The 24,319-nt window shown below is 34.3% G+C and overlaps 1 protein-coding gene across 2 annotated transcripts in view; it reads left to right on the forward strand.

Moving 5' to 3' along the window:
- The first annotated feature begins 6,553 nt into the window (after window positions 1–6,553).
- The window catches only part of LOC126734020 (RNA polymerase-associated protein CTR9 homolog), a 37,993-nt gene continuing 20,227 nt past the window's right edge, over window positions 6,554–24,319 (forward strand). For both annotated transcript variants that reach the window (XM_050437533.1, XM_050437539.1), the window contains exons 1-8: window positions 6,554–6,653; window positions 6,730–6,797; window positions 6,872–6,970; window positions 13,618–13,857; window positions 16,955–17,177; window positions 17,238–17,691; window positions 20,632–20,958; window positions 24,047–24,265. In XM_050437533.1, coding sequence (XP_050293490.1) covers window positions 6,753–6,797; window positions 6,872–6,970; window positions 13,618–13,857; window positions 16,955–17,177; window positions 17,238–17,691; window positions 20,632–20,958; window positions 24,047–24,265 — 1,607 coding nt within the window. In that variant the 5' untranslated portion in view covers window positions 6,554–6,653; window positions 6,730–6,752. The remainder of the gene's footprint in view (window positions 6,654–6,729; window positions 6,798–6,871; window positions 6,971–13,617; window positions 13,858–16,954; window positions 17,178–17,237; window positions 17,692–20,631; window positions 20,959–24,046; window positions 24,266–24,319) is intronic.

Raw genomic sequence — 24,319 nt, forward strand, 5'->3', positions numbered from 1 at the left:
TAATTACAATAGCTTATATATAAAATTTAATTTCTCTTTGTAACTAAAAAAGGCCAATTCGATGTTTACAAACTTATACATTTTTCCTTACAACAAAATTTTAGGCCCAAGCAAAAACCACCCCATAACACCAAAACTAGGCAATACAATATTGTTCTCACCTTACCGGGCAAAAATAAACCTCAAGCAAAAATACTAGGTGAAAATCCTAATCCAGTTTGGAACCTACTTTTTTCGGAAGATATCATAACTGAAATTAGAAGACAGACAAATATAAAAATAGGTGAATAAAGAAGCCGACTTACAGATCTAGATTATTTAAACTATTGCGACGTAACTGGGGAAGAGATTTTCAAAAGTTTTAATAAAGAGGCTGTGTCCTTTTATGCGACGGATGGTACAGAAATATCCGTTTTTTGAGCAACTATCAATCAGAGTAGATTCGACATTATTATTATGATATCATTGGTATTTGAAAAATGTATTGCAAATTTTCAAAAATATTACACAATTGTGGAATTGTGGAAGCTTGTGTAGATGACATGCTTATCAGACATAGAGGTAGGTGCAAGTTCGCAAGTTTTTTCCTAAGAAACCAGGAAAATTTGGATATAAACTTTCTGCTGTCACCGATGCTCGTATCGGTTACCTATACACTGGAAGAAATAGTGATAGCAAAGCACCATTATCAGAGGAACAGAAACTTTCGATTCTCTGTCTAGCTGTTATTCGACTATAAAAAAAATGCTAAATGCCAGTAGAAATGTAATTGGGGACAATTGGTTTTCTTCCTTGCAACTGACTCAGGAAATGAAGAATTGAGGCCTTACTTATGTAGGCACATTGAATAAAAATAAACCATGACACTTAAATAGTTTTTACCTGACAAAAACGAGTCTAATTTGCACAATTTACCATGACGCTACTGTTAATCAGGAAATCTAGAAAGCCAGAAATTGTCTTGTTTTACAGCATGACAAAGGGCGGAGTGGATAGTATGGACCAGAAAATTAATCCTTTTTGTCATAATTTTAATTAGGTTTATAACTGTATTTTATAATTTTAGATATGGACGAATAAGACATTTGAATTTGAAAGAAGCCAATTACTCCTTTAGTAGAAGATCCAGAAGATGGCCTATAAAAATCTGTTTTCCTATACTTCATTATAACTGAAGTTAATTGATCCATTATTCATCAATCATATAAGAATGCTCCAGAAATTACAAGACGTGATTTCCTAAAACTTGTTGCACATAGTCCGGTTGAACCATATTATATGCAAAACAGTCTGGTCTTCGCCCAACATTCCACATAAAATACGTGCAATTATTTGTGACATACTGAATATGCCGGATCAAAGAGCAGTACACGTAGAAATCAGGGATGATCGACTAGAACAACGTGCATATTTTACTAAGTGTCCATCGAGCATTAACAACAAGACAGGCTGCTTTTGCTTAGTTTGTAAGGTACCTATTTGCTTGGAGCATGCAAAAAAAATTGCTTTGACTATCAAGAAAACCAGATTTAGTTATTTAGGTAACGAGTATATACACTTGTGATCGCATGATCCTTTTTTTATGAATGAAAAATTTGTCAATACTCATGAATAAAGAAAGGAGATTTTACACACGTGTAACATACAACATTTTTTTACTACCGAAGAAAACATGAAAGAAAAAATACCAAATTACTTTACGCACTAGTACGTAAAAAACGTCATAACATTAGTATAACTGGTACAGGTTGGATGCAGGGTCCAGCTCCTCTGGATGCCTGGCCACGCAAGCCATGCAGGTAATGAGGAAGCGGACTCTCTTGCCAGACTGGGATCCGCGAATGTGCCGATGGGGCCGGAACCCATAGTTGGTATCGCCAAATGCGTTGCAGTCGCGTCAATGAAGGGTCTGCTGGACAAGTGGATCCACCGAAGATGGACTGAGTCCCCTGGTATGAGACAGGCCAAAGCGCACATAGGTGGGCCCTCTGCCTGTCTCACCAAAAATCTACTACGCCTAAAAAGACGCGAAATTCGGCTAGTGACAGGTCTTTTAACCGGTCACTAGCACTTAAGAAGCCATCTCGATACTATAGGTATTGCGGACAACCCGGAATGCCGATGGTGCTGTGAGGAGGATGAAACCGTTGACCATGTAGTCGGGGAGTGCCCAGCACTCACGCGCGCCAGGTTCAAATACTTGGGTAACACTTTCAGTGTACCGAGCGACTTTAAGTCCTTCAGACCAGAGAGCCTTATCGGTTTCTCTAAGGCCGTTAGGCTCTGGTAACCCCCGGTGGGGCATGACGGGTCCATCAGGAGACCTATATGCATAACTGCCTTGGCGTTGGCAGCCCACTGTTTCGTCAATTCAACGTCATAACATTTGTTGACAAATTATAAATTAAATGTCAAATAAACGTCAAATTCCTTTTTACGCACGCGTACCCTGGGAAGTGAGTACTTTACACACTTCCCAGGTATTAGAAAACTTTCCCCCCGAGGTCGTAGAAAAACTATTTTTTTTTTTTTGCAAATAATATTTTCTTGTTAGTTGTATGTGCTCTATAATATATTAGATTTTATTTATCAAACTGCTATCATAATTTATTATATTGTTTTAACAACAAAAAAGTCTGTCAGACTCGTCCTGACGCTTAGCGTTAGGTACACGAAATGCACCTGTAAAGGTTAAGCATACATTTATAATTTTACATAGAGTAATTAAAAGTATGTTTGTTATTTGTTATTGTATGTTATTTAATATTCATTTCTCTATGTAATTTTAGCACAATGAACACAATATTCACGAGAACAATTATATATGTCTCAATTTATTGAGCTGTCAACTGTGACATCTGTCAGTTTTTCTATTTCTCTCTCGCTCCATCCTTCAGAGCAACAGAGCCATCTTTTAGCGAGTAAGCGTCTTACCGGTTGCCTTACGATGTCATAAGCGTTACGTCACAATTTTTTTGCGCTCAAATGTCGTCATGTCTAACAGCTGTCAGAGTTTAAACATTTGTTAAGAGCATTTTTCAAAATGCATAAACAATTGCAATAAATACCTACAGATAACCTAATCACTGATTTTCAAACCAAATTTACACAAAATACATCATTTACCTACTTATATTTTACTAAGTACTACTTTTACTAAAGGAAAACCAAAAATCTCAGTAATTAATTATACCAAATTTCTCATTTTCAGAGCTTCTTAACACAGAGAAACTAATTAGACTAATACTAAAAAATATAGTGCTTTTCACTGAACTAAAAAAATAATTCAATAATTTGACATCAATTTATTGTTTATTCTTGTTTGTACAGGCCACAGAACACAAATATAGGTACAGTACAGGCTCCCTTTTAACTCTACATATCGACTTCATTAGGCTAAGCGCGCACTGCGATTTATTATCGTGCGACTTTTAGTCGCTAAAATGAAGCATTAACAGTTTAATGAACATGTACGCATTCTGCGACAAAATAATTGCTGCGACTAAATAATAGAACCAGTCCTATTTTAGCAGCGACGCGACTATCGCTGTTTTGAAATGCTTCATTCAAAACAGCGATAGTCGCGTCCGACTCGTAGGGACGTGCACGCATTGCGATTATTTAGCAGTACGATTTTCGTTGGATTGGAACCGTCCGACGTTTTCCCTGTTTTCAGTTGTGATTAGTAGTACATATATAATATATTTAATTTTGGTTGTGAAATATTTGATATTAATAAAAAATCATGCCTGACAGTGAAGAAACGACCCACATCGTTCTTGATACTGAGAGAATTATTGTGGAAGTGGAAAAAAGACCAGCGCTGTATAATAAAGAACTGAAAGAATACAGCGATAGAAACGCGAAAGAGAAACTATGGACAGAAGTATGCGCAAATGTAATACCAAAATGGCATGAACTATCAGGTGCAGAAAGAAAAGACAGAGGTAGGTAGATTGTATTTTTATTACTTTAAATAATACAAATTTTAGAAAATGTGCATTAAATTTTGTCATATTGCCAAGCAACTGAACCTTGCGGAGAGGTAAAATAATTTGCAAAATAGTCTCGTACTTGCATGCCCGATGTATTAGCTCTTGTTCCAGCAGGTCGAATGGACTGTAAAAGGCATTCGTATGATTCCTCGTGAAATTTTATACCATCGTGTTTTCTTTCAAAATTATGTAAAACGCAGCACGCTTTGATGATTTCGTCAGAAAATTCTATTCCAACATCTAAGGGACGATGGAAAATTCGCCACTTATTGCTTATAATTCCAAATGTACATTCTACCATCCGTCGAGCACGGGTTAATCGATAGTAATTATAAACTCGTTGTTTTGGTGTGAGGTTTCTTCAAGGATATGGTTTGGAAATCTGTTGTGCGATTGCCTCATCCCCGACAATGACAAAAGGCATACACTTTCCTTTTTCATCGTGAGGTAATGTTTGTGGGTTAGGAATGTTTAATTGGTTACTTGTTAGTCTTCCGCCAAAATTTGAATTTTTAAATATATTGGAATCACTGTGTCCACCATAGGATCCCACATCTATTGAAATGAAACAATAATCGGCATCAACCACGGCAAGAAGTACTGTTGAGAAAAAATTCTTATAATTGTAAAATTCTGAGCCTGTTGTCTCTGGTTGCTTCATTCTTATATGTTTACCGTCAACGGCCCCGATAAAATTCGGAAAATTAGTACGGTAGTAAAATTCCTTGTAAATAGTTATCCAGTCCTCTTCAGATTTTTCGGACATGTAAAAAGGTTGCAAAACTTTTCAAAACCCATAATTGATGACAGGTATCTTTAACAATTTCTCGAACTGTTGTAGCTCCTAACAGGAATTCGAAATGCAAAGAGTCAAAGCTATTTCCGGTTGCCAGATACCTAAAATAAAACGTATATAATTAGTTACAATTTTTTTTTTGTTACAGGGAAAGAAGTTCAAAAAAAGTGGAAGAATCTGAAAGACTGTTTTGAGAGAGAGCTTGCTGCTCAGAAAAAAAAATCAAATCTGGTGAGCCTGCAAAAAAACGTCGGAAATACATCTACTTCGACGCATTGCTATTTTTACTTCCTCACCAACAACCCAGGACAACAAGTGGTAATGTAGGGCCTCCAGGCGATAAGGAAGAACTGTTAGACCATAATAAAGGACCCAGAAACGATGATGGAGAGCTTTCAAACGATCATGGAGGTCCCAGGACAACAAAGAGACTCCACGATCTTTACCCTCTGCAAAACCTGCACAGAGGACACCACGCAGTCTTTCCAGCAAATCTTCTCATCAAATATCCACATATGAGGCTTCCTTATTAGAGATTTTAAAGAACAAACAAACGGAGGAAGTTTCAGAAGATAAAAACTTTGCTCTTATATTAATTCCTATGTTGGCCAAACTAAACGACGAACAAAAACATTTTGCCAAAATTGAAATACTAAATGTGATGAGAAATGCAAAATTCTATACACAGCCTGGGCCATCAACACAAACAACTTCCATCAGTATTTCCATCCAGGTCCACATAATATGCAGCATCAAACCTCTGTACGTTTGCCAGCAAGTTCGCCTCAGTTTTCCAACCAGTCTGATAAAAACTCTTCCCTCCAGACCTACTATTCGGAATACTATTCGAATGATTTTGAGTCATCAAGAGATTATGATAGCGAATTATATGACTTGTAATCATAATGTATTAATAAACTAAAAGGAATAAATTACTTTGCGATTGTTTTTATTTACCTTAATGTTTTTTAATATTTACCTTAATGGGGTCGGTGGAGAAATTCTTTATGAACACTGGTTACGCGGCGCCGCCCCCAGTAGTGTGGGACTCAGTGTCGAGTCTGTTTCGTCCTATACCCACTAAAACTCCACCGCTGGGTGGTGCCTTGTGGCTCCCTACACTGCGGTCTGCTAAGAAGCAGTCCTATTGTGTCCCATATGTTTAGTCCCACAGGTTCAATTCTGTAGCTTCAAGGAAGTCCAGGATTGTGCCCAGTGGTAGATTTCTTATACCCTCTGGTGAGGGTTTCTCTTCCCCCAGGAATGTTGCCCTGGTTTGATTAAATGCTTCACAGAAGCATGCTTACCTTAATGTTACTGCTAGTCGCTCTTCAGGTGGTATTGCCTGCCTCCATGTAGTATTTTTATACGTTATATTTGGCCCTATTAATTGAAGCAGTATACTAAAACTGTTCACACTTAGCCGATAATATTGAAAAATTTTTTTGGGATGCTCTACCAAACTGGAATGTATTTTGTAAAATTGTCCTTTAATTAACCTTTGACTAACAATAGGATGCACCCAGTACTTTTTTTTACGTTGTTTTCTGGCGTTATTACGCAATAGCAGAGCTACTACACAAGTTGTGATTGCGACTAAGTCGCACGACAATAAATGGCCAGTGCGCGCTTAGCCTAACAAACGCTTAAAGCGCCTTATACGGTAAGGTCATGATTTGATCGCTCGAATGACATGTCGCTTATAGGCGCTCATTCGCTAAAATATGGCTCAGCTTTATTGTTGCTTGTCAAATGTCAAAGTTTGACAGTTCACGATTTGTTGTGATTTTTATCTTAGAATTTAGTTTTAGCTTGTTCCTTTGTAGTTTATGAAATGGTGTATTTTAAAGGCTTAAAATAAGGTAATTACATGATTTTTTTATTTTTTACCCTTGTATGTAAAGGGAAAACGCTAATCCATTATTTTCCTATTTATAGATCGGCATAAAACAATATCCAATATGTCAGCGGCGGTTATCGAAATCCCTCTCCGGGATACGGACGAGGTAACACGCATTTTATAATATTTTCAATAAAGCACTTATTGGCTCTCATATTCAAAATAATATTTTCACTCCAGGTGATTGAACTGTATGCTGACCAACTTCCTGAAGGAAATGAAGTTCTGGGTATCCTCCGACAAGAAAACACCCAGCTATCCATCTGGGTTAATCTTGCTGTAAGTTTATTTATTTACTTATTGAATTATATTAATATAAGTTGCATAATTTATTATAGTTACATATAGGTTGCACTATATGTAACTATAAAATAATAGGACAAAATAAAAAGCTTAAACATTAAGATAAAAAAAAACAAAAAATTAATTACAATTTGAGACAAACTTACATAGTTACCTAAACCAAATATAATAAATTATTATTAATAGGTACTTGTTGCAATTCGGATTTTGATTTGCTAAGAGACACATTAAATATAGCAAGTTTTAATTGATTTGTATGTGATATCATTCTATTAAGAGGAGGCCATACAAGATTCTATGAAAATTTAAGTAGAAAGTGTTATTTTTTCTAAGCTTAATCACAGGGGTACAAAATTTTATATGAGACTAGCTAAATGCCCGCAGTGTTGCTCACATGGAATTTGACAATTAAAAAAAGTTCTATTGAAGGACTTCTTTGTAAACAACATATTTGGTTTTGCCTTCTTGTAATATGTAAAAATATCAATTTTCAATGCTATAAATAGTGATGTAAAATTCTCAAGCACGTAATTTAAAAGAATGTTCCCTGAGCACGAACGAGCATGAATGAGAATAAACAGGCATAAATGAAAAAAACCTGAGAATTTATGTTTGGGAAGTATTTAAAAACTTATTTTTCATGATTTTTTCTCAAAATGCCTACAAATATTCTCCTAATGCTTTGTAAAATACCAACACTGAATTATTGTTCTAACTTTATAAAAACCTTAACATCATAATATTCATAAATCCGGATAGAATAGGAATATTCATCATAAGTCGCCAACCATTATATCTAAAGGGGCTTTTAAAGAATATACAAGAGTTTATGTTACCAATCAGGTTTGATATTATATTCTTAAAAACTGAGCTTAGTTTGTGTGCTATGCTATGTGAATACAAATACAAAGTAGGTAAAGTAACATGAAAATAACATGAGAAACGTTTATAATGTAAGAAGTAAAAAGTAACTGAAAAAAAAGCTTTATATAAAAAAATAAACTGAAATCTGCAATAAACCAAAAATACAGTTTTAACCTAACTCAGGTACTCTAATTGTGGATCAGTATCAAGATCAAGAGTAGTCAAGCCCATCGAAACTTTGTGGCCCAATGCTACTATTGGAATCCAAATCGTGAACACTGTAGGCCCCGCTCTCTTCGTCATCGGACTCATCAGTCTCAGATTCTAATATTAATAATAAATCATGGACCTGATCACCCAGAGGAGGAGCTGTCTGTGTAGACATGGAAGGATCCAAGGATTGAGGTTGGTTTACCTCCATTGACATTGATTTACCTTGTCTTTAGGTTACAGGCAATATGGGTTAGCATTCCTGCTCTCTTCGCCATCAAACGATTTCAACGTTTATTATGGACTAAAGAATACCTACTAAACGTTCGCTCAGTGGTGGATGACGAAGGCAGAAGCTTCAAAATGCTTACTGCTCAATCCTTGATAGCTGTTTTCGAGCCATAACCCTGCCACCACGTTACAGGATCTATTTTGCCAACAATGCCCCATAAATAGGACTTCGCAAATGTTTCAGTATGTGCTATGTATTGAGCTAATTCAACGGCGATTGCACTTTCTGCTATATGTCAATGATATCTCTCAAATTCCAATTAGGGGCAAATTTACTATCTTTGCCGATGATACAACATTACTTTGGCATGACACTGACACCAAGAGATTAAGGAATATCATTGATGAAGATTTAATTCTTATAAAGTCATGGTGTGAATCTAATAGATAAGTCCTTCTGAAACATGCAAATTTTTGGGTCTGACGATTGATAAGCATTTAAAATTCGAAAATCATATCTCCTCTTTAATAGGGAAGTTATCATCCAACTATTATGCTATTAGAGTAATAACACATTTTGTGGGTTTTTATGTGGCCAAAATTGCCTACCATGCTCTTATTGAGTCTCATCTGAGATACGGTATTGTGTTTTGGGGTGTGTGCTCTCAGTATTTGCTCAGCTCTCTATTTATTTTGCAAAAAAGAGCCATACACTACATGTGTGCAGCTCCCTTTCGTAGCCCCTGTAGGCCATTATTTTTAAAACACTCTGTCCTGACATTTCCATGCCTTTTTATTTTAGAGACTGTTTGTCTTATCCACAAAAAATATCGCCATCAGCTTGGCCTCCCCTCCTCGGGTTACAATCTCTGAACAACCTTCTCTTTACCTCTGCCTATCCCAAAAAGTGAGCAGATTAAGTCCTCTTTTGTGTACGGGGGTAGAAGGCTTTTTAACCACCTACCCCTTTATATAAGGCTAATAAATTGTGAAAAACATTTTAGGAAAAATATAAAGAAACTTTTGCTTGCTAAAGCATTTTATTCTCTAGACGAGTTTTTAAATACAATTTTTTGACAGTGAAGAGTTTTGCGCAGTGTAATGTGAATTCTTACTATCCTTTCTTTGGGTGTGTTCTATATTCTATGTATGTAAGAATTGTTAAAATTTTTATATTTTTGTAAAAGATTATGTTGTCAACTATCTTTAAGATTTTATATAATGCTTTGTTAACAATAGATGATGTTACATAACAATAAAGCTATTTTTGACTTTGACTTTGACTAAAGGGGTTTTTAAAGAATATACAAGAATTTATGTTACCGATCAGGTTTGATATTATATTCTTAAAAACTGAGCATAGTTTGTGTGTTATGCTATGTAAATACAAATACAAAGTAGGTAAATTAACATGAAAATAACATGAGAAACGTTTTATGATGTAAGAAGTAAAAAGTAACTCAAAAAAAAGCTTTATATAAAAAAATAAACTGAAATCTGCAATAAACCAAAAATACAGTTTTAACCTAACTCAGGTACTCTAATTGTGGATCAATATCAAGATCAAGAGTAGTCAAGCCCATTGAAACTTTCTGGCCCAATGCTACTATTGGAATCGAAATCGTGAACACTGTAGGCCCCACTCTCTTCGTCATAGGACTCATCAGTTTCTGAATTCTCAGATTCTAATGTTAATAATAAATCATGGACCTGATCACCCAGAGGAGGAGCTGTGTGTGTAGACATGGAAGGATCCAAGGAATGAGGGTGGTTTACCTCCATTGACGTTGATTCACCTTGTCTTTGGGACTCTTTGGCCATCAGATAAAGGTTACAGGCAATATGGGTTAGCATTCCTGCTCTCTTCGCCGTCAAACGATTTTGACGTTTATTATGGACCAACGAATACCTACTAAATATTCGCTCAGTGGTGGCTGACGAAGGCAGAAGCGTCAAAATGCTTACTGCTCAATCCTTGATAGCTGTTTTCGAGCAATAACCCTGCCACCACGTTACAGGATCTATTTTGCCAACAATGCCCCATAAATAGGGCTTCGCAAATGTTTCGGTATGTGCTATGTATTGAGCTAATTCAACGGCGATTACACTTTCTTGAAGACGAAAATTTTCATTAGTGGCAGCCAGTGTATTAGTAAATGGTATCCCTAAAATAAAAATACATCATATTATTACATTAGATACCATGTTAGTAGTTGCAAATGTCTTACCATCGGAGTATTCCTCAGGTGACAAATGTATTCCTTGATATTTCGGGTTTAAAATATTAGCAGCTAAATGCACTTCGCAAACGACTTTGCTTTTTCGATCACTTAGGTTTTTGATTAGCGTTTCTTCCTCTTTTTTGGTGACTGGTAGCCCAGGTACCTCTTTTAGAAACACATCATGGAGTTCATAAAAGGCTTCTGTGACATCAGACATTTGCAGGTTATCTCCTTCCAGCCTTGTTCATTTATTCAATCAATATACGGGAAACCCCATTTTACAAAAGATTTGGTTACAATATTATATAAAGTAAAAGATGTATAATTTACATAATAAAAGTACTTTCACGAACATAATTAGACAGTCTTCAAAACATATACACAAGAAATAAACACAATAAGAAAACAATAAATTAAGATATTTGACCCAGTTGACCAATAAATCCAGAGAGTGAGCTTGCAAATGGATCAAGTTCAGGGTAAGAGTATAAATAGGCAAGACTACGACAGATTGGAAAATGTAAAGAATAGTTGGAGTGACAGATTGGTAAAGCAAACAGTTCATTCATTATCCATTTAACAATAGGTGACAAAACTCTCATTACCTTCTCAACCTTGATCCAATATATGTCATCATTGAGACAATTTTTTTTCACTGCTGTGCTTAATTTGTCACTGATGTCTTCCAAAATGGCTAGCATTTTTAATATTTGTCTGGTGCTCCATAGGCTTTTCATACACTTTAAGATAGATCCCCACCGAGTTACCACAGGTAATTTTAAAGCTACTGCCTTTCCAGTTTTCTCTATTTGTAATTTATTAAAAGTAGCAAGTACAACATGTGAATTTGTTACTTCTTTAACAATTTGTTTGCTGTTGCCGACACCAACAGTAGTTTTTGTAAATAAAGCGCGCCGAATACGGAATCGTGCTGAAAATTCTCTGGCGAACGTTCGCGCACGAGAGAACAATCTATCTTGCGCGCACGAACGATTTATCGGGCGCGAATATTCGCCATAGCACGAAGGGAACGTTCCTTCATTTACATCACAAGCTATAAATGATGAAAGAATTTTCATAGAAGTTTTCACCCCTTCAGGGTGGCAGAATTTTCGAGAATCTGTTGTTTTCATTAAAATGAAATTAAATTGAAGTGTTTTGAAGTTTTTTCCGAAAAGCAATGAATTTAAGGATAAAAAAAGTATGGAATTTCAAACAATTCCTTCTTAGTGGACGCCTACATAGCCATAGGAATGTCCCCAAATTTCATATTTCCAGGTTTTACCATTTCGGCTGTATGTTGATTATCAGTTAGGACAAGTCTTTTTATATATAGATAACATAATATCTGGTGATTCAATAGTGTTGTTGATAAGTTTGAGTATAAGAATTACATTAAAGTTAAACCATAATTTTTTCAAAGTTTTCAATTTAAGCAAATCTGACAAGTTCCCATAGCTAATAGGTTTCTCAGGAATAAAAAGTTTGTATCCAATATATTGCAAAATCTTTTTTGAATATGCTCAACTTTTTCTATGTAGGTCAAATAATAAGTGGATCAAACAAAAGTGCAGTTTTCTAATTGTCATCTTATTAATCTGTTGTATAATAAATAGCTTTAAGTAATAGACATTAGAAAAATCTCTGGTATGTCTTTAAAATGCTAATAATTTTATATGCTTTGTTACAGCAATTCTCAATGTGGTAATTAAAACATATCTTAATAGACTCCATGGTTTCTGACCATATTGGTGTTCTTGATATTATATTGGTCAATATTGAAGGAGTTTAATACAAGGTTTTTTCTTCTTGAAAACTGAATATACTTTCAACAGTTTTTAAAGCTAAGAAACATAGTTTGCATTGCACTATTGATTAAATCTGTCACTGTTATCTTGAAGATTTTCAGCTGCCTCAGGGCTATTTGTGGTCGTACAGATATTTAGGTTATTGGCATATAATAGACGTGTCATTGATGAAAATATTGAAAAGTAGTGGAGCTGGGTAGAACTCCAGATGAAGCATTGAAAGGTGATAAGTGATTTTTAATCTTAACAAAATGGGTCTTATTATTTAGATAGGATTTTATCCATTGCAACATGGATCCTTCCTTCCCTTAGCACAAGGTACAGCAAGGTGGTATCATTCTTATCAAATACCTTGAAGAAATCAGTGTACATTGAGTCAACAATATCCAAGGCATTCAACAGTGCATCCTGATAAAGCAATAGATTTGCTCTCAAGAAGCCTATGTGGTCTAGTTGTAATCACATATTTGAAGCGGATGGTTACATAATTTGTGACAACAGATTCAAATACCTTAGAAAATTGGAAAATAATAGAAACTTGATGTTTTTCATATCATTCTGTTTACAACCATTTTTAGAATAACATGATAATTTAATAAATTGGAATGACATGATAATTTTCAATCCACAAAGGTTTGTTACAGGGCAAATGAGCAATTTCTAATGAAGAAAGTGGTAATAGCATCAGGACCTGCTCCTTCAGAAATGTTTTTGAAATGGAGAAGTTTAGAAATGGAAAGTTTTTTTGAAAATATTAGATATTTTTAGAATAAAACCAAGAGTATGGACAATGTTTTTATATCATGAATCTTTTCATAAAAACTTGACAAGTGGTCAGCAACTAATTGTGACTCCCCATGTATTAGCCTGAGCTTTACATAAAGGTCTTAGGAGCTAAAATTCTGGTAATCCTCAAAAGACCCAATTTGTTCATGTTTTTGTTTAGTACATTAATTTTTAGTTCAGTGTCAAATCAGAATGGAAATTTGTAGCAATGACCTCCCTTAACATGGTATTAAATTGTAAAACATCAGCATTAATGTCACTTACTAAGACCTGATTCTAGTTGGTGCAAATTAAGTACCCAATAAGCTCATTGTAATTAAATCTCCTAAATTTATGACATCTATAACATCTTCATCCTCTATTAAATGGATTTTTGTTAAGATAATAGATTAAATAATAATAATCTTCTTTCCTAAAGACACTATAACAAATCACTTGGACTACATAAAGATTTTTGAACTTAAGCCTGTATTTTATCTAAAAATATCTTTCAAAATTCTAGCTTGAATACTACAAGCAAGGTCAGATTGAAGACTTCCTCAAGATCTTGGAGGCTTCTAAAAGTGATGCAAATATTGACTACCGCGACTATGAAAAGGATCAAATGCGAGCCTTGGACATGCTTGCTGCATACTATGTGCAAGAAGCTAATAGAGAAAAAAACAAGGATAAGAGAAGAGAGTACTTTACTAAGGCCACATTGTTATACACTACAGCTGATAAAATCATTATGTACGATCAGGTGGGTAATATTATATAATAGACAAATTATTTTAGTAGCATTCTTTATGGTACCTTGGAGTGAAATGTGATATAAGAATCCAAATGATTTTTTGACCTTTTTAACGTAATTTGAGTTTTAAATTACTGTCTGGGTCTTCTGCAAATAGTATTTTCAGGCAGAGTTTTTCAGAAACAGAACCCCGAAAAGATTAACAAAGGTCTTATTTTTGGTGACCAAACAGTAAAAAGGTTAGTTAAATTCTCCCATAAATTAATTGGCAATTTATTTTATATCCCATCTAAAAAACCAAATGCTCTCTATTTAAATGTTATTGGAAATTAGGTATTTTAGTAAGAAATTCATAGTAAATGACGTTTTTGTATCTTATGGAGTGATTGATTCCTCCTTGGGTAAATATTGTAGAATTAAGCAATGTTTAAATACAAATACTATATGTATTTCTTCTCCTGTAATTAATACTAAATATACAGCTAATATCACAAAATTTAATAGTAAACTTATAAAATTTCTATATCAGTCATTCATGGGTAAACTGAACATAGAATTATTTTTTATGCAATCTGTAGGGATGGGTTTTAAATGGCCCTTCACATAGTTTAAAAGTTTATTCAGGTTTATGAATCAACTAACTTAATCCATATTCACACTAGTAAAATTGTTATTGTTAACTGGACTGCACAAATCAGATCTTCTTATAAAAATTTAGATGAAAGTTGAAATTTTTGGACATTACAACCAAAATGTAAATGACGTAATAGATCTAAAAAATAAAAACAAAACAAATTACAAAAGTGCCAAATACAGGGCTGGTTAGCTTTCATTCAAATATAGTAACTATAAAAAATTAAACAACAAAATATACACATTTTGATTGTGTGGATTGCAAAATATTTCTGCAAAAGCTAGAAATAATACAAAATTATATTAAATTTATTAACAATTGGTGTGACTCAAACAAGCCTTTTTTAACAATTTCAAAACGAATATTGTAACATTTAAGAGTATTTTTTCAAATCCTTCATTGAATGGGGAACATATAATGAATAGAGAATTAAAATTTAAGCCCCACATTGTTGCCTTAAGGGAAAGATTGCCTCTGCTTGTTATGCTGTTAGAGTTGTCCACATTGCAGTTGGTATAAAGGAGGCTAGAGTCTCACTTAAGATATGAGGCTTCGCTGGGTGGGGTCTTGTTTTGTCATTTTTTGTCTTGTAGAAGTGTGCTTTGAGATATTTGTGTGCAGTAGGCTTTAGAGACCATTGCAGGTCTCTCTTTGTTAGGTAGGGAACTCACATTTCATATGGTGATAATGGTAGAAATGATTTATATATAATACAAGAGTACTAATGAGCCCAACATATATTCAAGAAGATTTAACACTACCAGCCGACGTTTATGCACTCCAATGAGTACCCTTAGAAAACACTTCATTATACAGGGTGTTTGGCGGAGGGTTAGCCAAACTTAGTGGGCATATAGATAGGCTCAGATATAAGATATTTTCTTAATAAACTTGTGTTCTAAAAGTCTCGGGTTTTTTTATATCATTGATTTTGTGTTATTTTCGGGATTTTCAAAAAATTATGCCTTTTGACATCTTTAAATTTTTTCAGCATATTTTTCACGTTTTTTTTTACATTTGTATTTAGTCTGTAATGTATCCTGAATCTAAAAAAATCAATATCAAGTACAAATAATACCGAAATAATTCGTTTTGAGCTCAAAAAGTTAATACAAATAGCAAAAAATGTTATGAAAGGTAACTTTAACTTGACGCAAAAAAAAAACTAAAATCTATCAAGATGTTCAGGTAGTTTTAAAAACATCTCCAGTTAATACTCTTTTCAATGATATACGATGTGTAACACAAGGCCGACTAACTTGCCACAATTCATGACTTTAAAGGAAAATAAAGTAAAAAAAAAATATTTTTTAAATTTTATGTATTTATTTCAAAATTACAAATTTTATTAAAACTGCGCTCCTCTGGCTCTAATACATGCCCTACGTCGCCGTCGCATTTCCACTGTCATAAGACGACATTTTAGATTCAGGATACATTGACTAAATACAAATGTAAAAAAAACGTGAAAAATATGCTGAAAAAATTTAAAGATGTCAAAAGGCATAATTTTTTGAAAATCCTGAAAATAACACAAAATCAATGATATAAAAAAACCCGAGACTTTTAGAACACAAGTTTATTAAGAAAATATCTTCTATCTGAGCTTATCTATATGCCCACCAAGTTTGGGTAACCCTCCGCCAAACACCCTGTATATTAGGGTATTAAAATGTATAATCACTTGCCCCTGGAATGCAAAGTTATAAGTTTAGCTGTCGAGCAAAAAGTGTGGCTGTTCTGTGAAAGGTTTAATGATTATAAAAGCGTACTGCCTAGAAGAGTTTTATAGACATGTTTTACAAGTCTCAAATATTTGATGTATATATTGTAGTTTTATTTTATTGGGTTTTATTGTGTTTCATCAGTTCTTTCAATCTACCTACATTTTAAATTTTATATATTATTGTCCATTGTTAATATATTTTTCTTTGGTTGACATATTGTTATTTTGTACTAAAACACTTTTTTAGTGGCATTTGTTTCTTTTCACTGTATCAGTGACATTTTCTACTTAACTGTATCATTATATTTTTTTCTGTATGATTATATTTTTTGCTTTGTTTATAACTCAATGTTGAAAAACAATAAAGCTTATTTGATTTGGTTTAAACTGTGAATTTGATACACTGTGCTTGTATTAATTAGCATTGGTTTAGATTTTATGATATGGAAGCATGACATGTTAGTGGTTTTAGGGTCGCTGCTTGTTTTTTTAGGACTGTGAGATCATGGTAAAGTGGTTATTTGTTTTAAAGAGAACATTGTGTTTAATGATGTCAATATTTCTAATATTTATATAAATATTTATATCTTCAATAACAGGCTTGTGAGTTCTCAGGTGTCAAATATCAAATTGCATTTGCTTTTCTCTATATCATGATTTTATTTCCAAATTACTGTCCGGACCTTCTAAAAATGGACTTTTCTGGGTTAGCATAGCATGACACGCAAAAATTTTTCATATTTTAGAATCACTTGCTTGGACGAGCCTATTTCTGTCTTTTGGAGGGAGATAAAATGGAGCAAGCAGATGCCCAATTCAACTTCGTTCTTAACCAGTCCCCTAATAATATCCCTTCTTTACTAGGTAAAGCTTGTATAGCTTATAACAAAAAAGATTTTAGAGGAGCCCTTGCTTTTTATAAAAAAGCTCTTAGGACAAACCCGAATTGTCCAGCAGCTGTTAGATTAGGTGTGTAAATGTAATATATTAATATTTATATTTATTTAATTTATTGAATCATTAATGCAGGTATGGGTCACTGTTTTATGAAACTCAACAACCAAGAAAAAGCCCGATTATCCTTCGAGCGGGCCCTGGAATTGGACTCCAAATGCGTTGGGGCCCTAGTGGGTCTCGCCATTTTAAAACTGAACAAACAACAACCGGAATCCATCCGTACCGGCGTACAAATGCTCTCGAAAGCGTACACCTTTGATTCTTCAAACCCGATGGTCCTAAACCACTTGGCCAACCATTTTTTCTTTAAAAAGGATTATAGCAAGGTGCAACATTTGGCCCTGCACGCCTTCCACAATACGGAAAATGAGGCGATGAGGGCGGAAAGTTGTTATCAATTGGCCAGGGCTTTTCATGTCCAAGGCGATTACGATCAGGCATTTCAGTATTATTATCAAGCCACTCAGTTTGCTCCTGTGGCTTTTGTGTTGCCACATTTTGGGTTGGGGCAGATGTATATCTATAGGTAAGTTTACTATTTACATTTTATTAAATATTAATTACATTAGTAAAAGGTAATATCCTTGATCTGATACTTGTTAATTTCTCATGTATTGTTGATGGTGGTGTTTCACTTGTCCCAGAGCATACTTACAGTTTTTCTATTGTTATATCGTTAGGAGCAGAAACCAATAGAAATTGAATTTGAACCAAACCCTCAAAGTCTCAACTATAATTTTACAAGGACTCTCCCATGTTTTTCAACTTATTCGGAGGTTCAGTGAATTTTTTTTCATGAATCTGATAATGTTAATGAGGCAGTTTCCAGCTTCTATGGTGTTTTGGATGATCTCGTTGGCAAAGCGGTTCCTCGTTAACGACATTGTAAAAATAAATATCGCCATCCTGGCTGGTATACTCTCAAATTGTGCCAGCTCTTAAGGAAAAGGTTGCACAGTAGGTGGAAAAGAATTAAATCATGAGTTGACTATAATGCTTATAAAGCCTTGCGAGTATCCTTAGTTCAAGTTCTATATTGATGCAGCATATAAGATTTATATGATTGTCTGATCCCCTGGTTATAGTGTGCATTCTTCTAGAGAATGTACAGTGAAAATATTTAAAATATCTTATCCTCGGCAGTTTCTTTTACTTACAGACAACATTCTCAAATTTTCACCGGTTTATTCAATGTGTAATCTATATATTTCTAAATCTGAGTATGCCGATCTTTTTGCAGATACTGCATTAAAGTTTAAAAACAATATTTGGAACTATTGGTGTTTATATAGAGGTACAATGACAATTTTTCTATATAATTTTAATTTGGTAACAATTTAACGGTAGCAAAACTATTATTATTTAGTACAGGGTCCGGCAAAATGATCTCCCATATTTTGATTTTTAATAAAAACGCCAATGTAAATGCTATTTATATTTTATTTTTATTAACTAAAAATATATGGTATGCCATTTTGTTTTTATTAAGTTTTGAAAATTACAGAGTTCAAGTGGCGACCATTTCTTTTGAAGCTGATTTCTGAAAGTTTCCATTACTCGAGCAGTAGTTTGAGGCGATATTCCTGTAATTTCTTGGCGTATTGCTGCTTTCAATTCGTCAATGGTTCGGGGATGATGTTGAAAAACCTTCTCTTTCAGGTAGACCCAAAGGAAAAAGTCGCATGGGGCAAGATCGGGTGAACGCGCAGGCCACCCAACGTCTCCACGTAACGAGATGACACGTCCTGGAAACATTTCCCTTAACAGGTCCATTGTCCTTCTTGCCGTATGAGCTGTAGCCTCATCCTGTTGAAACCACACATCCGGATGTTCAAGTTCCCTAAGTTTTGGTTCCAAAAAATTACGTAGCATGTCGACATATCGATCAGCAGTTACGGTAACCGTTACCCCTCCTTCTTCAAAAAAATAGGGACCCCAAACACTAAAAGAACCAACAGCACACCAAACGGTAACACTTTGGCTTTGAAGTGGCCTTTCATGGAGCTGCCGCGGATTTTCTGGTGCCCAGTAGCGAAAATTCTGCTTGTTCACACAGCCAGACAAATGGAAATGAGCCTCTCACTCGTTATTAAAAGCGCATTTTGTGGGACGTTTTGAAGAATATCATTGGGATATTCTCGGCGATTTTCCCAGTCCCGTTCACTAAGTTCTTGCACGATCATCATTTTGTATGGGTGGAGCTTCAGATTGGTGTGCAAAATTCTTTTCACAGAACGATCTGACAAACGCAAAGCAAGAGGCATGCTTAACAGCTGAACGTCTAGAAGATCGTTCAACTGCTTCTCTTCAGGAGAAAAAAATATACAGAAGAACTATCGCCCAATCTTCATTTTGTCCAACGACCTTTGAGATCTGCATTCATAGCAATCAGTTTCATCAAAGTAGACATCTTACTTGAGCTAATTAGCATGTGCTTTTTCAGGGTAGATCAACAGTCACTAATTTATCATCATTTCTGCGAAACGCATGTGAGGCTATAAATTGCAAATGTCAACTTGATGGAATCTACGCAGATTTTTCTTAACGCCTTTGATAGGTTGGACCATGGAATTTTTTTCAAAAACCTTTATAAAATAGGTTTTCATAAACATCTAGTAAAGTTTTTCATCTCATACTTCTTAGATAGACTGTAATCTACTTACATTGCCTTAAGCGTTGCCAACCCAGATAAATATTCACAAGTATTGGCAGTAAATTTCTAGTTATAAATGGTGTGAAGTTAACAGACTCCCACTTAACGTTTAGAAATATCAAATGTCAATTTTTTGCTCAAAGATGAGAGTGACTTTGGTTACATAATAAATGATACCACACTTCCAAATTGTGACTGTTCATGATCTGAGGGCATGTGTTGATAAAAAGCTTACCTTTAATTCTCATATAGATACCAATATAAAATCTTTTTTACAGACCTTCAGCGTATAAGATCGACAGAACTATTTTCTAATACTTCAAGCAGAATTTTGTTTAACTTCTCAGTAAAATCACGCCTAGTGTATGCTTTTTTATTATGCAGTGCATATTAATAGGATCAAATCTGTTTAACGAAAATTATGTAACAAATATGTTAGTTTTAAGATGTATGGTGTATATCCTGTGAGGGGATTTAGTCAGAAGTTATTGCTTTCAAGGTTTAGGAGTTATTGTTTTTATTTAAAATATGCAGCAATCAAATTAATACTTCAGATCTCTTATCAGCTTTGAATTTTGCTGTTCCTTGCATCCATACAAGAAGACACGATATATTTTATCTTAACCTTGATGGCATTAATTTATCTAAGAAAGAGCTGATATATAGAGCATGCAACTGGTTCAATGATGCTCAATTACATTACTAAATTTATTGTATTATCTGTAAATATTTCAATAATCGTTTTATTAAAATATGTTTTCTATTGGGCAATGAAACTTATGAAATTAAATTTAAATTTACGGTTTTATGTAGAGGCGACACCGAAAATGCGGCCCAATGCTTCGAAAAAGTCCTGAAAGCCCAACCGGGCAATTACGAAACCATGAAGATCCTCGGTTCGCTTTATGCCAACTCTACGTCGCAATCCAAACGTGATATCGCGAAAAACCACCTTAAAAAAGTAACGGAACAATTCCCGGATGACGTGGAGGCCTGGATCGAACTGGCTCAGATTCTGGAACAATCCGACTTGCAGGGATCTTTGGCCGCTTATGGCACCGCTATAAATATTTTAAATAAAGACGTACAAGCCGAAATTCCAACTGAAATATTGAATAATGTGGCCGCGTTGCACTACAGGTAAGTTTTGAGTCAATGACATGAATAATTTCTATTAATCATATTCTTCTAAGCTTTTTTACGGTGGCAAGCTTTTATTGATCCCTAGACGAATATTCAAAATTACATTAAAAAGTAGTAATTCAATTTAAATATGCTTAATTAAATTTTCCAATTTAAAGGCAATAACTACGACTTAACATTATATTTTTTTAAACATACACATTTAAAGGTAAAAATACATAGTTCCTTAATTCAACTCTATACAATTTGAATAACATATAACAAACACAAATATTTTCCCTATTTATAGAAACATTGAGAGTGGTACATTCGACATCATAAAAAGAAAGATCATTGTATACTACAGTTCAGTAATGTCTTAGGTTTTTAAAATAAACGATTTTAATTTGTTTTTAAACTTGTTATATTTTATTTCTTTAAAGGAAAATGGTAAGACATTGTATAATTTAATTCATATAATAATTTAATATTATTGAAGTGAGGTAAATCTAAGTGGTTCTGCTGCCTGGTTTCGTAGTTATGTAAACTGTTAACATTGGTAAAGTTTATAACAGAATTTTTCGACCTCATTACATTTGAGTGTATATAAAATAATGCGTTTCAATTTGTGTATGTTCTCAATATTAAGGATGATAGATATTTTTAACTGATCTACTTTGAAGCCTTTTCAGTGGATTTATAAACGAATCTTGTTGCGGAATCGGGTCGTTGTACAATTGGTCGTTCTTTGGATGGTTCTATATTATCAGCACTTAAACGCGCCCTGGGGGATTCTTTGCAACATCTGGGTAAACCTGATATGATTTTTGGGCTAACATTTTTTAGTGGAGTGTATTTTTTATGTAATGCAGAATAGTGCAACCTATATAACAACCAAGCAGTTACAACGCACACATCTAAAAGGTCTCTAAATATAGTAAAATACCACCTCTTTGCTTTAAGTGCAGTTTTATAAAATCCCATTAACGTATTGGCAGTATCTACCCCACCCATATGCTTGTTGTATTGCTTTACTATTGTTGGACAGGGCACATCAGTTTTCGCCTCTGCAGCTTTATTATATTATCTTTTTACATTCTTTTTGTTCAATTCCAAAAATTGTACTACCTCAAAGTACAACTTCATTATCTACCCATTTAACAATTATAAGGTCCTTGTCCTTATCGGTTTATAGTCAAAGGCTCCTTCTCTTCCCTCGTCCTAGTTTTGCTAGGACATTATCTGTATCTATAGGGCAACCAGCAATTCTGTTACTCCGCATAGTCCCAAGGCTATATAGGCCAAACTGGTCCCTAAGATAAATAAAAAGTGAGAGATTTGAAAAATAGTTGTCAAAAAAAAGTATCAAGTTATCTGGTTCATGGAGGGATTTTGATGAAGCAATCACAATTCCGGCACCAAATTCTATTTCAATTTAATTCTGGATTAGTTCATTTATACAGTCACGGAGCGTTTCAGAGGTAGTCGCACCGTGGTAAGGTATGAACTCCAAGATGTACCCAGATACACCAGCAATAGCAGAAAATTTGTAACCCTATTTATGGGGTTTATTTTTGATATACTGCCGAAGGTTCCCTGCTCGAGTACCTTTGTAGGCAACTATCTCGTCTCGTCAACAGAATATTAATTTTCTATATTATAGTTGGGGAAATTTTGCCTCAGACTATCAATCAAAGGCCTGATTTTGAAATATCTATCTTTGACATTTTCATTTACGTTCTCATTATTGTTGGAATGAATTTAACGTCTCAAAACTTTAAATCTTTTGACTGACATAAGAGATGCTATCTGTTCAATTCGTGTTCCATTTGCCCAATCTTGCATCCTACACGTAGGATGCAAGATCTATTATACCCATCAACGGCATAATCGATAAAAAATATGTTATTTCCTTGCGGTTAGCGGCTATGCAACTATTATTTTGTCAAAGGAAAACAAGTTTTTAAAATATTCTAAGGCAGTAAGATTCTTGGGATTATTTTTTGGAAGAAAGCTTGTGTCGCTATTAGGCTTAGGAATATCCAACTGAAGAAAACAGCTGCAACTTCTTTTTTTTCTAACGGGTGATTCATATCTACGCATTTTCTGCTACTACAAACAGAAAAACGATTAAGGTTCATGATGAATGAATTTTTTCCTGGAACCTGTTTTTAGAAGACATTCTACTTCTGATTTGTTGTAACGCCATGTTTTTTTTCTTCATCCTTGTCATCTGATTCATCGTAGTCCAAAATGCATAAAATCGGGTTTATATAAAGCAGTTTTATAGATACTATAAAATTTACTAGATACCTAAGGCTTGTCCTTTTGTTTTTTTTTAATTTCTCTCCAAGAAATATGTTCCTTGTCGTCGGAATCATCCGATGCATCTGAAACCTGAGGAGGAGGTGGTAGCCTATATTTCTTTTTGTTATAAAATGAGCTTGCCGGTATTGTGTCCTAATCAACATAATCCATTGCTATTAGGTATTTTACTTATGGTTTATTTCTAAATCTAAAAAATAAAAAATCTATTATCGGGCAATTTGAACATATAGTTATCAGTATTCAAAGTCAAAATATGTGGTCTATTCGTAAGTATTTAGTAAACAAACATCAAAATTTAATACCTGATATAACCACTAAGCTAATCGCCAAATTATACAGAAAACAAACTTTTTAACACCAAGTACCGATAGGTTTTACACAAAAATTGCCGGGAAGAGGCATAAACATGTGAAAGTATAAATTCCAGACTGTGCTGGTCGTATTCCCCCCGGCAAGAATGTTTGTAACCGTATGCTTACGTTACCCGTGAATGAACAGACTACGTCTAACTCGAATAAAATGCTTTTGAATATATTGTTACCATATGGTTACATATTCCATAAAAGAGCACACAGATTGGCTGACGATGAACCGATAAAGGGTTAAGAGTCCCAAATATTTAATGGCGTTAATTCTCTTAAGAATGTTAACGCTATTAAATACTTAAATTCTATTAAAACTTCACCTTCAAAAATAATGTCTATATTGTTATTTAATTTTTCTTGGCTTTTATTATTTAAAATATGTAGCGATTTAAATTTGATTTATGTGTTTAAAGGACGGGAAATCTGGAGGAAGCGAAAAAAACGTTAGAAGAAGCCTTGGACCGGGCCAAATCTGAGGCCCAGCATGATCCACAATATTACAATATAATTTCGGTCACTATAACTTACAATCTGGCCCGATTAAACGAAGCCCTGTGCCTTTTTGACAAGTCCGAGAAACTTTATAAGGATATCTTGAAGGAGCATCCCAATTATGTGGACTGTTATTTGCGGTAAGTTTTTCCTTATAATATAAGTTTTACAGCTTTGAATCAGGCAAATTTTTT

This window comes from Anthonomus grandis, chromosome 1 (genome assembly GCF_022605725.1).
Source record: "Anthonomus grandis grandis chromosome 1, icAntGran1.3, whole genome shotgun sequence".
Taxonomy (NCBI): Eukaryota; Metazoa; Arthropoda; class Insecta; order Coleoptera; family Curculionidae; genus Anthonomus; species Anthonomus grandis.